Source organism: Anser cygnoides, chromosome 1, assembly GCF_040182565.1.
Source record: "Anser cygnoides isolate HZ-2024a breed goose chromosome 1, Taihu_goose_T2T_genome, whole genome shotgun sequence".
Lineage (NCBI taxonomy): Eukaryota > Metazoa > Chordata > Aves > Anseriformes > Anatidae > Anser > Anser cygnoides.
In genome coordinates this window covers 99,282,565-99,298,315 of record NC_089873.1, presented here as the reverse complement: position 1 = coordinate 99,298,315, position 15,751 = coordinate 99,282,565, and the positions used below count along the sequence as shown (strand labels likewise).

Genomic DNA, 15,751 nt, shown 5'->3' with positions numbered 1-15,751 from the left:
TTGGTAATTTGTGTGCAAACCAGCAAAGAATACAGCAGGCAGAAAAACCTGTTCCAGCCCCAGTCCCCCCCACCACACACACCCTCACCAGCTGTATTTACTCTCCATCATTTGAGATTTCAGGTGTTCAAAGCAGTCACCTACTGGTCCTATTTTGAGAGTGATAAATGAGTTTGCATTTTATTGCGGCAGGGCAGATCAGAAGGGTCTAGGAGGAGGGTGACAAAAGACAGCCTCAAAAAGGTAAAACCACATGTTTGTGGGGCCCCTCCCGGGCGCAGCTAAAGAATGCTTGGAGGCCAGAACTACCACCTCTTTTTTTTTTTTTTCCTTTTGGTCTGAAAGGATGAGAGGAAGGAGTGGGACAATCAAATCTGGTTTCAGTTTATTTCCAGAATTTTACTGTACAAAATATGCAAAGTGTAAAACAGTTTTATGTTTCAGTTTAAAAACAACAAAAACCCATCCAGCTATAACTTAAGAGAACCCAGCTTGGAACAGAACAACTTACTAGGCTAGACCCACAGTGCATTAATGTCACAGACACCAGGAATTTGCTTAAGTTCACAATTAGAAAAGAACAGAAAGACCATGTACCAACGCAGTTAAAGTCACATGTGCAAAGAGGAGGAAAAAAAGAAAAAAAAATGCTGGTTAGTGTCTATTAATTAGAAAACCTTGGCAAAACCCATCTTACTATACACAGTTTGTGTAGAAAAAGAGTATTACACAGTGATCCAAAAAGGGCGCGGGAAGAGAGTCGGTTTACCCCCCTCTTCCCCAAGACACGATAATGCTGAATCAAAGAAACAGGCACAGAAGAGTGTAAGATCCCTTCACAGTTGGGTCCGTGCGGGCGCTGAGCCCCAGCATCCCCGTGTGCAGGCAGGGGATGCTCCCAAGCCCCTTCGGCGCTGGTGCAAGGTGCCCACGGAAGCAGCCGTGGGGAAGGATTGCCCCTCTCGCAGAGCACACCCACAGCGGGGCTGCATTGCGGTACGAGGACGAACCCACAGCCTCTCGGAGGGAAGCAGACAGGCAGCTAAAAGCGCTGGTGCTGGAGGGACCCGGTGCAGGAGAAACCCACCGAGATCCACGCCAGCCCCAGGGTAGTCAGAAGCAGCAACTTTTGGTCACCATCTATCTGAGGCGGCAGCCTGAACGCAGAAGGATGCATATTCCTGTAGGAGACTTCAAGGCTCAAAGCCCTTTCTTTTAGGAGAACAGGATTTTTTTTATCCTTTTTTTTTTTTTTTTTTAAAAAAAAACAGTTTGATCCCAAGAGTGCTTCCTTCTTCACACAATTTAAACACTGAACCACCGAGCCTAGCTTGAGGCTTTAGACATGTATAATGCATACACCTATAAGGGAAAAAGCCACATAGACACACAAGCTGAATGAGAAAACAGACATCTGTACAAATGTCTCATGAACCTCTCACATGGCAGGGCAGAGCTAAGCACAACTGAACAGCAGAGCCTGGGACCAGACTACAGCATTTTTCCAAAAGACTGCAAGATTTTTGATTTACCATTAGAAAAGGGTAGATTTACAAGTTTTTGTAAGCAAGATGAAATTGGCCTGAGTAGGTTTCCACATTTAGCATAGTATAGATCTTTCCACTTCCCTCAGTAACGAATGTTGGAACAAGCACATCTCAAGCAAGACTTTTACAAGGTACTTAACGCATGGCCAGTTTTAGAAACTGCTTCTCCCCAGCTTTTGGCACGCTTGGGAACAGCCGATTCCCTAGGCTTTGTGTGGAGCGTCCCAAAGGTAAAGGGGAAAGGCTCCTTGAGGGTTGGGATTTGTTCAGAACTCCCCCAAACTTGTGTCTACTGATGAGATGTCCCCAGGCTCCAAACCATAGCCCAGCACTTCCCACCCCACCTGGCATTTGTTCTTCCTCAACAGGTAGCTCAGAAGAACGCTGCTGGCAGGACGGAGTGACCAAAGCTGCCGGCAGGAAGACTTCAGAGGCAGCAGAACGCCAGAGGCTGAAATTGCATCTGCCTCTCTCTCCAAGACCCCTCTCAAAGAGGAATGGAGCTGGAGACCTGGGGCAGCCCCACAGACCCTACACAAGGATAGGTGCAGGCACGAGGCAACGAGGAGCGAACAGATGTGCCTACAACCTTCACCCAGGACGGACAGGGTATTAAGGGTCTAACATCCATCCCCACAATCCTAGAAGCTGCAAGAAATCCTAATTTTTCACTCTTTATCCATGAAAGAGAGAGTCAGCCTTTGTGGAAACCTACAGCCATTTCCATCTGCTCTGAGGCAGCGGAATGTCTTAGTTGCATCTGATTTTTGGAAGATCTCAGCACGGTTTTGGATTTAGGCTGTAACAAATCTGAGCCTTTAAACTGTCTGAGCAGCATTCTCAAGAGTCACAGGAAAAACAACACGGAAGAGAGGAGCGGAGCAACACCTCTCCTGGCTAGGCAACACGGCACCTTATTGAATGGTGTGCCCGTCAGTGAAAGATGTCCAGCTTAAGGTTCTTCTCCATCAACTTCACCACAAACGGGGTCTCACAAACGACCTGATTTCTAAAAATCAATTCCCAGTCAGATACAAGCGTACAGGCTGGGACAGAGGAGGGAGAAGGACGTGCAAGGAGATGGTGCAGGATAGGAGAGGCGTTCAGAGGGAAACAGCCTGCGTTTGGCTGGCAAACCCCACAGGCCTTATTTACGCTCAGCTCTTGGCAAGCTCTACAGAAGTAAGGACTGCAGGATTTGGATCAGAGCTTCGTTCCCTGTGACTCGATTCTTACTCATTAGCTGGCTATAAACAGAGTTAAACAAACCAGTCTGCTCTCACCGCTCAGTATTTTTATACAGAGCCTGAGTTCCTGCAGACTTCACAGATCCATCTGTGGATCTCAAAGCACTTCACGACGAGTTGAGTTTAGCCTCACAACATCCCAGTGAGGTAGGTATGATCATGGTCCCTTGATTTTGCATGGGGAAGGGAAATAAGCCCCCAGACAGAAATCCAAAGAAATAAAATATTAAAAAATGTTGGGAATACCCAGGAGTCCAGATTCCTTGTAGCACGTCCTCACCCCCTAACAGGCTGCAATTCTAGAGCAAGCAGACCGTTTGAGAGGTGAAGTTCCCTCCTTCTGATTTTAATCAGCTAAAGCATTCACACCGACACCAGGAAGAATGTTTAATGCAAGAGCTGGCCCCTGCTGACAGAGTCCTTTGCAGTGACAGACAGAGAAGGCAGCACCGAACCGCAGCGTGCAGAGCGAGCACACACTGCTTCCGTCTGGTTCTCTGTGCGCTTAAGGATTCAATGCAATTAAGGATTAAGACACGAGTTTCCTGAGCAGATACCGTCAGACAACCCCCTCGCGGGGGAGGGAAAAGGGGTGGTGGAGGAAATCCTGGGAAAGGAAAGTTTTACAGAGAATTGCCTGAATCGAGGTGCTCCCATTTTCACGGCACGCCCAAGCCCCCAGCACAGTGGTTCTTGTTCTTGCTGCGTGCAGACGAGCCAATTCAGCCACAGGCAGTAGCCTGAACACAAGCAGAAGTGCACCACAGTCTCCCAGGCTACTCCCAGTCTCTCCCACCCTGCCTGGTTATGCACATCTTAAAAGCCAGATACATACATCTTTAGGAGAGCTATATGTGAGATACTATATGCCCCCTCCCCCTTTTGAAAGTGATGCACCCTCGCAGTGAAAGGCACTGGTTTTGTACCTTGCTGACATGGGGGCCCTTTGCATTAAGACATCTACATGGAAGGTAGGTCAGCTCCTGCTAGATACAGATATTTGCATGGCAAAAGGCTGGGCAGGGTGAACTGAGCATTTTTGCACTCACACAGGTGAATCCATCACCACAGGGCTGGGAGGCTCTAGGAGGGACCTGGCTGAAGGGCAATGCTTTATGCCAGCAATCAGACGCTGGCTTAAGCTCATCTTTAAGAGGAAAACTTTCAAAACCCCATAAAACTCAAATGACAAAAGTCACACAGAAAAGCTGCACTGATGGGCAAAGAAGGCTTTCGAAACAAAACTGCAATTTTAGGAGCTACAAGTCTCACAAAAGCAGAGAAACAGCAGGCTGTCCCGCTACTAAGGAGAGACCCCCACGGCAGAGAAAGGCCAAGAAAGGTAGGCAGGTTTTCAACATTCAGACAGAGTTTGGTATTTTTCAGCTACAGCTGAAGGTGGGGAAAGAAGGACATGTTGCAGCGTTTGTAGATCGCAGCAGCTCTTCAGAGCAAGGGGAGTCGGCAGAGGCCAGCCCTTCCCTGGCTCCCCTCCTCGAGGAGGGAAGTGCTTTTGCCTGTCTGTCCTCCAGACGCACTTGAAGCCCCTGGAGAGCAAGGGACACATTACTGTGCACGCTCTCCTTCCCCTCCAAGGGGCTGCCAGGCGTAGGGGGGTCTGTGATGTGTCTGAGAAGGAGCTGGCTACTTACCTACTCTGCCCCGGTGCAAACGCGCAACCCCTGCAGGTGTGAGAGGAAAAAGCGGTAAGGCAGACCCCGAGGGGACCATGACTGGAGAAACACGTTTGGAAAGGCAGGCAAAAAGGGACAGAAATGGGGAGCCTTGGGAGGGCCTGACAAAGGAGGGGGTAAGCAGGAGGGATGGAGCAGCTGAGAGAGAGAGAGAAAAAGGGAGCTGTGTCATGCAGACCAGTTTCACTAACAAGCACCGCTAAAATTTTTTTTTTGAAGAGCTGCAAGATAGGCTGATCCAGTTCGAGACAAGCAACTTCACAGAGACTGAGAAACAGGCAGCAAAACCACCCCACTATGCTCACACAGGTCCAGCACTGATAAGAGGGCACATGGAGAATAGGAGGAAAAAAAACAGAAGTTTGTCTTAAGGTTATGTGGCTGACAGAATAAAAACCTCTCACACCCAGTCTTTGATACCCTCTCCTTCCTAAGTAAAAAAGGAACTGCAAATACCACCTGCACAAGCAGATCTCTATGGTGGAGAGGCGAGCAGCGTATTCTCAGAAATAGCTACAGGTAGCAGAGACACAGGAGCACGCACGCGCACACGGTGTAAGGCAGCATTCCAACAAAAATACAGACGTTGCAATTGTGCAGAGAAAGAGAGCGTGAGATTTACAACATGCCTGGAAAGGGGGGAAAAAAAATAAAAAAATCTGTTCTGTCTCCAAGGCTGAGCTAACCGAGCCAAGTCACCCTGTTGCCTCTTAAGATATTTCTTTCTAGATAAGATATCCCAGCTCCCCCCACCCCTTTCCAAATAAAGTGCAGATGGTCAAATATTACTGGTCCATCATCTGCCAGTTTCAGTCAGCATTGGGGAAATTAAACCCAAAAGCACAATATTGAAAAAAAAATCCCCAAACAACCCACCCTCGAAATCCCTTAGACTGAAGTCTCGGACTGTAAGCGAAGGACAAATTTATGAGACTTAGGGTCTATGAACTCTTCTGAGAGTTTGATGAAGGGGATTTTCTTCACATTAGCAACAAGGCTGAAGTCCAAGCACTTGAGGACAAAAACAATCCCGTCTTGCAACCCGCTTGTGACCGCTTCCTCGCTAACGAGCGTCCACTGCTTGGAGAACCAGCGATCCCTGTCGTACTGGAGGGTTGGGCCAGGGCTGAGGTAACGCTCCAGGAATGCCTAGCAAGAAAACGAACACATTAGCACCAGGGGAACAGCAGCCCCATGACTCGGTCTGCTTCGACACTCTCTTTCAGTCGCTATATACAGCTCTGTGAGCTGCAGCTTGCAATGCTGGAAGTTATTTCAGCTCCTGCGCTTCAGGAGCATCCTGCTTTTCTGCCCTTGGGGTGCGTTCTGCAGGATGGTGGCTGTTTTCAGGAGGGGGAGGCAGAGGGAGGGAGGCAGGACACTGTGGGATCGCGTGACCCGTTTTCCTCATCATTCAGTCTCTTCCTGCATCTGCAGTTCAACAGTCAGTCAGGGCATGAAGCAACAAACGGACATCTGACCAGGCAGGCCACGAGTTAGAAGCATTGTCAGACAGAGATTTAGGCTATAATTAGAACCAATCCAAAATGCAGCACTGTGGAGGAGACCCCCCCAAAAAGTGCTTTTCATGTCGCCAGCTCCATCACAATGCCACCATAAGCCAGCTGGGAAAACTGTCCCTGACTCAGGGCCACTGTCTTGGACACTTCCTTGATACTCCACTGCTGAACAGGATATCAGAACAAACAGCTAATTATCTCACAGGCACTTGCAGCTAAGAAGAGACAGAAGGTGCTTCATAGGAAACACCCTTTCCCTTTAAGACCTGATGCAATCTACAGCGTGCTGATTGTATCACTGACAGCAACCATAAAAATCTCCACTCACTTTCCCCAACAACTCCCTGCTCTGTGTGCACACAAACGAGCTGTACCTTTATCCCTCCGTCCTGCACCAGCATTAAAAAACTCGTTACCTTTGGTGTCATGTTATTGGTGATGCAGAAGGACAGGTGTTGCAAGATGCTCTCCATGCTGTGGTACTGCTGCTGGCGGGTGGTGCGAAGGTACTTCTGCAGAGCTCTTGCCATGGAGGGGAAGATTGCCTGGGCTGCTTCTCGGGGGTCCATCATCTCTCCTGGAGCCTTCTGCTGTTCCTCTGCCTGGAGGCGTTTGATATGAGTGAAAGCCTCCTCTACTGCAACCACAAGCCTGCAGAAAGAAAATCAGGACAGCAAAAGTCACAAGAGGAGAGGTAGGATGGGTCTGTGGTTAAGGCAGAGCCTGGGAGTCATGATTTACAAGCTCCTATTCCCATGTCTACCACTGACTCACTGTCTGCCATCGGACAAGTTACATAAAATTGTCTCTGCTGACAATCTGTGAGGTAGACAGCAGCTTTCCTTTCCTTGCTCAAGCCATCCAGAAACTGAGGGTCATAAACCAGGATTAAGACCTTAAAAGCCTGAGTGTTGTACTTGGTTCTGCCAACACAGCATAAACATCAGTTGCACGAACTGAACAAGACACAGCTGCCCTCGCGTTTAACGCGCATCTTTGAAAGCAGCAGTTCCAGCATACAGTGCAGCAGCTTGAAGTCAGGAAGAGGCTGGCCATAAACTAGCATGACCCAGGACACAGAGTGCTCTAAGACTCTCCCTGCGCTCACAAGCTGTGGTCTGCTCTGATTTACACCAACTGGTACAGTCCTCGTGCTTCTGGGTGACTGCCCTGTAACTCTCCATTGAACGCTAATGAGATCCCCATTTCACTGCTAACACTGCAGCCAAAGACATCTTCTACAAGCCATTCCTGTCTTGGCACAGGTGAGCAAACACCAAGACTGCACCAGAAAAAGGCAAACATGCCGAACAACGCTTGCAAGTTAGCCCAATAGAATTTAACAAGCGAGGGACTACACTGCAGTCAATGAGGAAAAAGGAACAATAATGGAAAAGCCACCCAACAAAACTCTTCTGCCTCTCTAGACAGCACTTGTTTCACACTGGATTTCCACTCAAGTCACCAATCACTGTCTACAATGCCCCCAGTACCCAATGCATCTTAAAGATGGGAGAAGCTGCCTCATGACAAGCAAAGGTACAGAATGATGCATTCGGACCACATGTGAAGAACACCATGAGAAACCCTGACCCCTACAAATTTCAATTTTATTTGGGGGAAACTGGAAATCAGTTTCTAATCTCCCTATGTCCTTTTGTTGCAGCTCTGACCTTCGTTCTTTGAAACATCTGGCCTTCTAGTGACTGATGGCTTTCCTCTGACTAAGCAGCTGCTCAAACCAAACTCATCGAGCAAGAGGGATGTGCCCAAGTTAGGACACTACACTGCACGGTAAGGAAAATTTAAGTTCCTACCACTCCAAGACTGGAAGAGAGCCTAACAGACAGCGGCTAAGGAGCACAGGTCAGACCAAATCAGGCTATGGGGACACACTGTGCCAGCACTTTCCCGACAGAATATAAACAAACTGCCAAAAGAAAACACAAAACAAGCCAGCTCCTTCCAGTTCCTGCACGTTCCTTCCAAACACAGCTCAGTTCAGGGGGGCCTGCCTGTAAGCAACTTCCCTCGAACCATTAGGTGTGTTAACTACAAACTGTCATCAAGCTCCTGAAAAAACAGAGGCACAAACCATCTGTGGTCACCTCACCAAAGCGTTAACTCTGCAGCCTAAGTGTGACTGACAGAAAACATTATTTCCAAAATCAAACACAGCCAGTTCTGGTCATGTCTTTCCCTCCCCCCCCCCCGCTCATTTAAAAAGGGCAGCCAAACCGCCTCTTTTCGTTGCCAGTAAGCACAAATATTCTTTCTTCCCCTATGAAGAGGCAAAACCAAGTCTGTCCCTGGATTACTTGAGCTGAGATGACAAGCCTAAGCATGGGGGAAATAATGGGACTTCCTACAGCAAGTAACTATGGATTTGTCAAGCACTGGACTGTTCCCTAATCCGTGACATTGCATTAGCTTATCTGGCATAATATACACGAGCTCTGCTTACGTATTTTCTTCAGATAACTCTAGTTGCAAGCTGTCACTGTCCCTTGTGCATCTGGGTTTCATATGCTTGTGTTCTGCAACAGATTTACAGCCAGCCCCAGCCCTTAATCAAAAACTCCCTCCCTCTCAGCAGGCTCAGCCAGCCCAACACAACCAGGCCTCTAATGAACGGTTGAGGCACAGGCTGAGCAGCACCCACAAACAATCCTGGGGAAGGAACAGCTTTACCTTGCCCGACGTTTTTTAACTCGGCGCTCGTGGTCGGCCTCTTCATAGTAGAGCTCGTTGTGGCTGGAGTCTCTGCGACGGGCAGCGGCTGCGATCATGGCACGGGACTGCCCCGAGGCGTTGTTACCTGGGCCTTCCGCAGGGGAGGACAAGCGAAAAAGAGACAAGAAAGCGGGCATTACTGTCACAGAAGGCCGCTGGGAAAGACCAGCACCCCACAGCATCTGTCACAGGTGGTCTGGAGCTCCGGCCTGCCCCAACACTGTCGTCCCAGACAAAGGCTATAAACCCTTCCCCTGCCCTCACGAGCCCTGGCAGAAACCCCGTCGGACAGCATAGGCTTGGAGAGGAGCTTTCCTCCCTGCTCCAAGCACGGCAATGGAGAGGGGTGTTAGTTGGGATGACGGGTCTCACACAAGGGCAGAGGTAAGATGCACATGCCAAGGATGCCACTTACCATCCATTATATATGTTTTCAGTTTGACAGCAAGGGCAGCTGGAACACACCACATTTCAGCAACAAGACAGTGTGAGAGCACAAGAAGCAGGGAGTTGGAAAGAGGAGAAAGACAAACACAAGAACGTCAAGAGACATGGAGATGAATGAACGAAAACCAAACTCCAGGCAGTTACACATGGGGAAGAAAAACAGGATGCAGAAGCAGCAGGATCACCTTTAGACAAAGCACAGAGTTTTTCAGGACAGATATGTCAGAGCAGCAGGCCTGCAACAGGTTAGGCTGAGGTCTATGAGCACAACAGCTCCTCAAGGCGCTCAGAGCAGCACCTGCCATCAGAGCTTCTGTTGCTGTTAACAGATCTTGCACAGTTACAGGAACATAGAAGCTACAAGCTGGGCTCTGCTACACCCCAAGAAATGACAGAGCTGTCTCTACAGGACCTTAACTAGTGACCCTAAAATGCAGTAAAGGCCTAAGAAGCTCTCAGCTCTGGCTGTTTGGGCAGAGAGGAGATAGAAAGGGAGAAAATGATGCCTCTGAAGGGTCTAGCAACCCTTCTGTGCAACAGAGGGGAAAAAGGGAAGCCTAAGACTGCCTCCAAACTATCAAGAGCTGCTTTTTCAACTGCTCTGAGAGCCCATTATTACCTGGCAGTGGTTAAGGCCAATCAATTGCACAGACACGCTTAAAATTATTCTGGTCATGCAAGTGCAGCTTTACATTTTTTTTTCCCTAAAAAGCACAAACCACTTTCCAAGAAAGAAGCCTGAACTTCAGTAGTGGGAAGGACAAGCATTCAAACAGATGGCTTCTTAAGAATCTAAACACTTTAGACTTTGCTTGACAGCCTTGAAATGGAGGATACAACTCGAGGCAGACACCAGCTCCCAAATTTGGGTTAGAATTATTATATGTTTCATTGACTATGCCTGGTGATGGAAATTCAGGTTTTGAAGGTGAGCCTCCCCACTCTGCATAAGAGAGATTACAGCAAGATGATTTTCCTTCCTGGCTCCTACAACATCAAATACAAAAGCTGCCAACAAATTAAGCTCCTTTAATAGCGCTACTGTCTTCACACAGAAGGTGTAAAAGACTGTCAGGATGCCAAGCAAAGCTGCAGCCAGAACTACCCTACACTCTTCTTTGCAAAGCGGATGGGAATCCTTTAAAGAACATGCCTCTAAGCCTGAGATTTCCACGTCTGCAAAGGCAGAAAGGTTGCACAAGGAACAGCCCAGGGATCCTGTACTGCACCAGAATGAAAAGCACAAGCTTTCAGGTCCTGGCAGGCTCATGAGCTTGACACTGAAGAGGCCTGGCCAGCCATGTCTGGAGCTTGCTGCTAGTTCCTTCTCTTCCAACAGATTCTGTGAGTTAACATCTCCTAAACTACTGACGCTACTGGACTGGCAGTTTTTCCTCAAGGCTTGGGATGTCCCAGAGAAGCTGCCGCAGGAACAGACACCCTGCCACCTCTCGAAGAGATGCTGCAATGCAGGAGAAGAGAAGCAAGCTGGTAACCAGAACAGCATGTCCTGCAGCCTGGTTTGAATGGTGTGCAGACACCTTGGGATCTGGCAGCCCTCACTTTCCTCACATGGGGCCTCGCTAATAACAAGCAACTGGAATGCAAGGTTTCATTTTTAGAAAAATGCAGAGCAAGTCAGTTTGCTTCCCCTTTCCAACTCAACTTGTTCTTTCCCACCTGCCAGCTTCTTCACTCCAGGCATCAGAGGAGACACAGAAAGCCCAACCCTCTCCCACTCTACTGCTTCCCTTCACCCTTCACCTGCCAGAAATGGGAGATCTCATTGTAAGGATCTAAACCTGCAATTCATTTTATGGACTCTGGAGTGCTGCAACGGGCTTGTGGAAACACTGAGAATAATGCTTTTGAAAATTCTAGAGATACTAAATCAAAAACAAAATGCACAGCGCACTGAAGCCTTGTTGAGGCAAAGGAAAAACCCCAAGACATGTGATTCTGTGTGACAGATATTCTACATATTTTAGTCGCCACATGCCAGATACAGAGCCACCTTGCCCAGCTAAGTCCCTTCAGTCCATCCCGTTCTAAAAACCTTTCAATACTAATTTATTCTGTGCAGAACTGCTGCACAAGATGTGTCTTACCACATCTTGTCACAGGGCTTCAGCCACACTTCACTGCAAAAGCTGCCCTATGCAACTTCAGCTCTTCCATCAAAGGAGTCTGCACTTCTACGGAGGCTGTGATGGTCGGGCACACCCTGCTTATCAAGACTACCTTTTACTGATAGAGTTCCAGATTGTCAAATAATTAAGTCCAGTTTTCACTGCTTTGAGTGTCCGCATGGATCCACTCAGCCATCCTCCCACACACATCCCCACAGCCCAAGAGCTTGCACCAGGTTTGCAGAACAGCAACGGTGATAGTTATCAGTCTCGGCATTTCCCTGTGAACTGCTCAGCGTCACGATGACTCGGAAGCACGGCCAAGCATAAGCCAAGCATAGCTAATTTACTGCTAAGGCTGCAAGCCTGACGAGCATTTCTTTCACTGTCAACCGCTGCTTACATAGTTGCTTCTTCCCGCTTTGGTATGAGCCTCCTTAACTTTCCTGAATGCTGCCTGTAGCAGCCGTGCAGTAAACGACTGGGGAACTGATCTAGGTTAAAAGTTGTGTTTATTGTACTAGCACAACCAAGGAGATGACCCAAGGGTGACAAGAAGCAGAGGCTGCCCAAAACAAGCAGCGGTGCTGAAAAGCGCTGTCAAGCCACACAATAATTAAGCCTGACCCAGAACTTGGCTCTTTTCACCTGGCAAAGACAAAAGCCTTATTGTGGGCTAAACACATCTGTAAAGTCATCTGGAACCAGCAAGCTCAGCACTGTTAGGAGAGCTTCCAGCAAAAGACAGGGATTTGGCAAAGCAGGAAGGTGAGAATGTGTGCATAACAAAGCGCATGGCCAGCCTAGCCCTTCCCCATCCCACCCATTTTCAGAGACTACATTTCACCTCACCTACCATCAACATTGTAGACTTTCAGGCCAGCCATGTGCTTGGCTGCACGGGATTTGGAGGCTGTTAACAACGCTGGGTTGTAGACAGGGAAATCTCTGTAGTAATTTTCCAGAACCACCAGTGCAGCTCGCTGGATGCTAGGGGGAAAAAAGAAAAAAAAAAAAAAAGAAATAAACTCCTCAAATGTAACAAGGTCTTTTATTTCCTTTTGAAAAAAAAGTTTTATGGAAGAAGAAATACCCATGTTATTTGGAACAAGATTGTCACACCCACGGAATTGTGCAACACACAGAGTATTAGATACTGAGGCTCTCTCTAGGACCTAAAATTTCATCTGAGATGCAAGCAATGCCTCTCCCCTCCCCTAAATATGAGGATTATAGCCCTGAACAAGGACAGGGCTTAAAGGGAAGCATCGGGCTGCCTGCAGCATGGCAAAACACAGAGCAGGAGCACTGTAGCTGGCTGGCCCAGATGGAGGGGCCAGCTCCGTATGGATGCTTTTCCCTTTGAGTCATTTCCAGCCGCACCTTGCAGCTCCTCAGATCTCCTCCATCCAAGCTCTGACAAGAGCCCAATCTTTCCAGCTTTTGCAGCAAGATAAGATCGCTGCCTGAGGAGTACAGCTGCCCGAGAATGAATTATCCCACTATTGCCTGTTAAATCCCTGGCAAGGCTCAGCATCAGGAACAGATTCCCCCCCCCTTGGAAGGGACACCTCTGCATAAAAGGATGACAGAAGGAAGCAAAACAGAAGGCACACCACCAGCAGCAAAGGCCTAACCCAGAGGTATTTTCCTTTGCAAAATCGCAGAGATCACCTACTCATGGACCTGGAGTTTGCCAAGCACCCGCATTTAATTTCATTTTGAACCCACAGAAACTATAAGGGAACTTGCCAACGTATTTGTTGCCAGTTAATTGTGAAGTTCACACTTACCAACAAAGACTGTCATAAGGCAAGCAACCCGGTATTCTCACACATGTTACAACATAGGAAAAAAACAGGAGGAGGATGGTAACGTGGGAAAATAGGCATGAACAAATTAAGACCTAAATTCAATTCTCAGCGCTACCACTGATTCAACGCATGCTCCCGGAGGAGCAATTTAATTTTCCCGTGCCTTGTGCTAATATTAACTTCTGCATCACACCCCAGTAATTTAAACACACACACACCCTCCGCCATCCTCACTCTGTAGGTGCCCCTCTCCCATCGATCAGTGAATGAAGTCTAGATGCCAACCCAACTACGAGATTCTGGGAAAGAAGAACAAATCCAGACTTGTTCACTGTGTACCTTCATCATCCACTGTTACGGTACAGCGTCATTTATTTCATTAGCTGTGTACCTTTAAGATGATGAATTGAGCTTTTAAAGCAAATTCCATCTCTAGGACAGTTTTTTTTGGGGTGTGTGTGTCTGTTGCATCCAACTACAGCACCTTAAAGGAGCTTTATTTTCCAGGTGCCAGTCCTAAATATCATCTCATATCAGGCTTGTTAAAAGCTATTCCATTCAAGCGCTCGGCTACTGATATGTAGTAAAAAGCCACTGTTTAATCAAGGAAATAATCTTCCTTTAACAAAGAACTACAGACTGACAACCCCCACCCACAGCCAGTTTATTTCCCTCTGCCAAGCTTCTGATTTCTACTGTGGATTTGTTGCAGCTCAAAAACAAAGTTTCATAAAAGAAGTCATGTGTCAGCGGCATATATCCCCCCTTCTGACCGCATCCAAACATGACTGAGTTTTTCCATGCCCGCTTCCCAGGAAGAAAGGTAAAACTTAATGGAGATTTGTCTGGAAATAAAACATTTGGAAAAGTATGACCAACTAGGAACAAGAAGATAAACCGTGAAAACGGTTAAACTCTGCTAGCACACTGCACTCATTTCAGGCAGCACTGGGACTTCAGTCACAGCAGTGGAAAGTGTTTGGGAGGTGGTGCTCTGGCCGACTAGCTCTACTGGGACACGGCACAATGCAGCACAGGAGAGAATGATGTACCTTAATCCGTACTCATTCTCCCTGGACCCCACGGTGAACGCTATCACCAGGATGCCAGCCTTCCCCACCCACCTCACCCCTGCTTCCACTCCCTCCCTACCTCACCTACCCCACTGCTTCAGTGGCACACACGTGTGCACCCCACACCCAAACACAATCAAGCTTTTACGTTGCAAAAAGCAGCTGTTGTTGCCCTGAAAATTAAAGCCCTGTTATTTTATACTCATGCAAACCCAGTGCAGGCTCAGTCCCACGTACACGATATGCCACCCACACGGAGGGGCTGCTCTCCAGAGAGAAATGTAATTGAACATCCTGGTTTCCCAAATTTGTACCAGCCTGTCTCCGGCTCCCATACAGCCCATCACTGGCACACCAGGTTAGGAGGCCAGCTGGACTGCGACTCCTCAAGCTCTCTTTTAAAGAGGAATTAAAGAGAAGATGCCGCGGACGAGAAAATTAGAAGGGTGACCATAATTAGCGAGGGCAGGGCTGAATCAGAGCCTTCTGGGCTGCGTTGCTCAACCTTTTCGCCCACGTGAAGGGGAAGCCTCACCCTGCAGAGCCCCGTTCCACGTGGGAGCTGCGAAGCAGCAAGGACCCCAGAAGGGACAGGGATGCCCCCAGCACAGTGGAGGTGGACCAAGGGTGCTTGGGTGACGTGACAATGGGCATGCTGGGGGCACAAAGGGGTAAGGAAGCTCATTGCCTCCTGACAAATTCATCTCTTTGGGACTTTCTGTAGCAGAGCAGACCCCTCGCTGCCTTAGCAAACAAGGTGAAGCTGCTGCAGCGAGCCTCCTCCCCACCCACACCAGCTCTGCCTGGGATGGAAACTGGCAGCCCTCCTGCAGCCCGCACTTGGAGGCTTTTTCCTCTGCAGAAGTGCCTCGGGAGGAGCTCAGCACCACATCCGTTCGCTGCAGCCATGCCCCCCGCGCTTCAGCAAATTCGGACTTCCCGTGCACGCACGGATTCAAAAGAATGGGGAGGGGCAGGAGGAAAAGGAACAGAAAGTTTCAATACTGCACCATCTGTACAGGGACGGGCAGAGCAAGGGCCCTCCTTATGTCCTGCAAAGGCAGCCCGGTATATTTTAGGAATAGCTACAAAATACAAGAACACACACAAGCGTATCAGGACTTGAAAAGCATTTTCATGCAACAATTCAGACTCTGAAAACCTGTGAGGTGACAAAGGACCTCTTGCACAGGCCAGCAGCAGAACAATTTTCCTTGTAGGCAGTTATCAGTGAAGTCCTACATTTTGTTGGTTTGCATTTTGTGCAGTTTGAGGTTGTTTATTATTATTATTCTCCTGAAGAAGGCCATGTCGCAGCATGCTGCCAGCAGGGAAAGCAAACAAGCAGATCCAGCAGCAGCGTAGTGTACCTCGGCGGCATTTGGCAGCAGAGTCCTTAGCAAACAGCAATGAATTCACTTCTGCTGGGTCTCCAAGGAAGTGGAGGAGGGGACTGGGACACAAAGGCAGCAACAACTGCCAGTGTTTTCCCCTGTCAAAAGATAAGTCAGGAACAATTCTGCTTGCATACTTGTTGCTACGTGTGA

General features: G+C 48.4%; 1 protein-coding gene across 1 annotated transcript in view; it reads right to left on the bottom strand.

The window, feature by feature from the left end:
- Positions 1–373: 373 nt before the first annotated feature.
- VANGL1 (VANGL planar cell polarity protein 1) overlaps positions 374–15,751 on the bottom strand; it is a 41,768-nt gene continuing 26,390 nt past the window's right edge. The window contains exons 5-8 of the mRNA XM_048057963.2: positions 12,174–12,307; positions 8,700–8,832; positions 6,425–6,659; positions 374–5,637 (exon numbers count right to left, since the gene is read on the bottom strand). Coding sequence (XP_047913920.1) covers positions 5,377–5,637; positions 6,425–6,659; positions 8,700–8,832; positions 12,174–12,307 — 763 coding nt within the window. The 3' untranslated portion in view covers positions 374–5,376. The remainder of the gene's footprint in view (positions 5,638–6,424; positions 6,660–8,699; positions 8,833–12,173; positions 12,308–15,751) is intronic.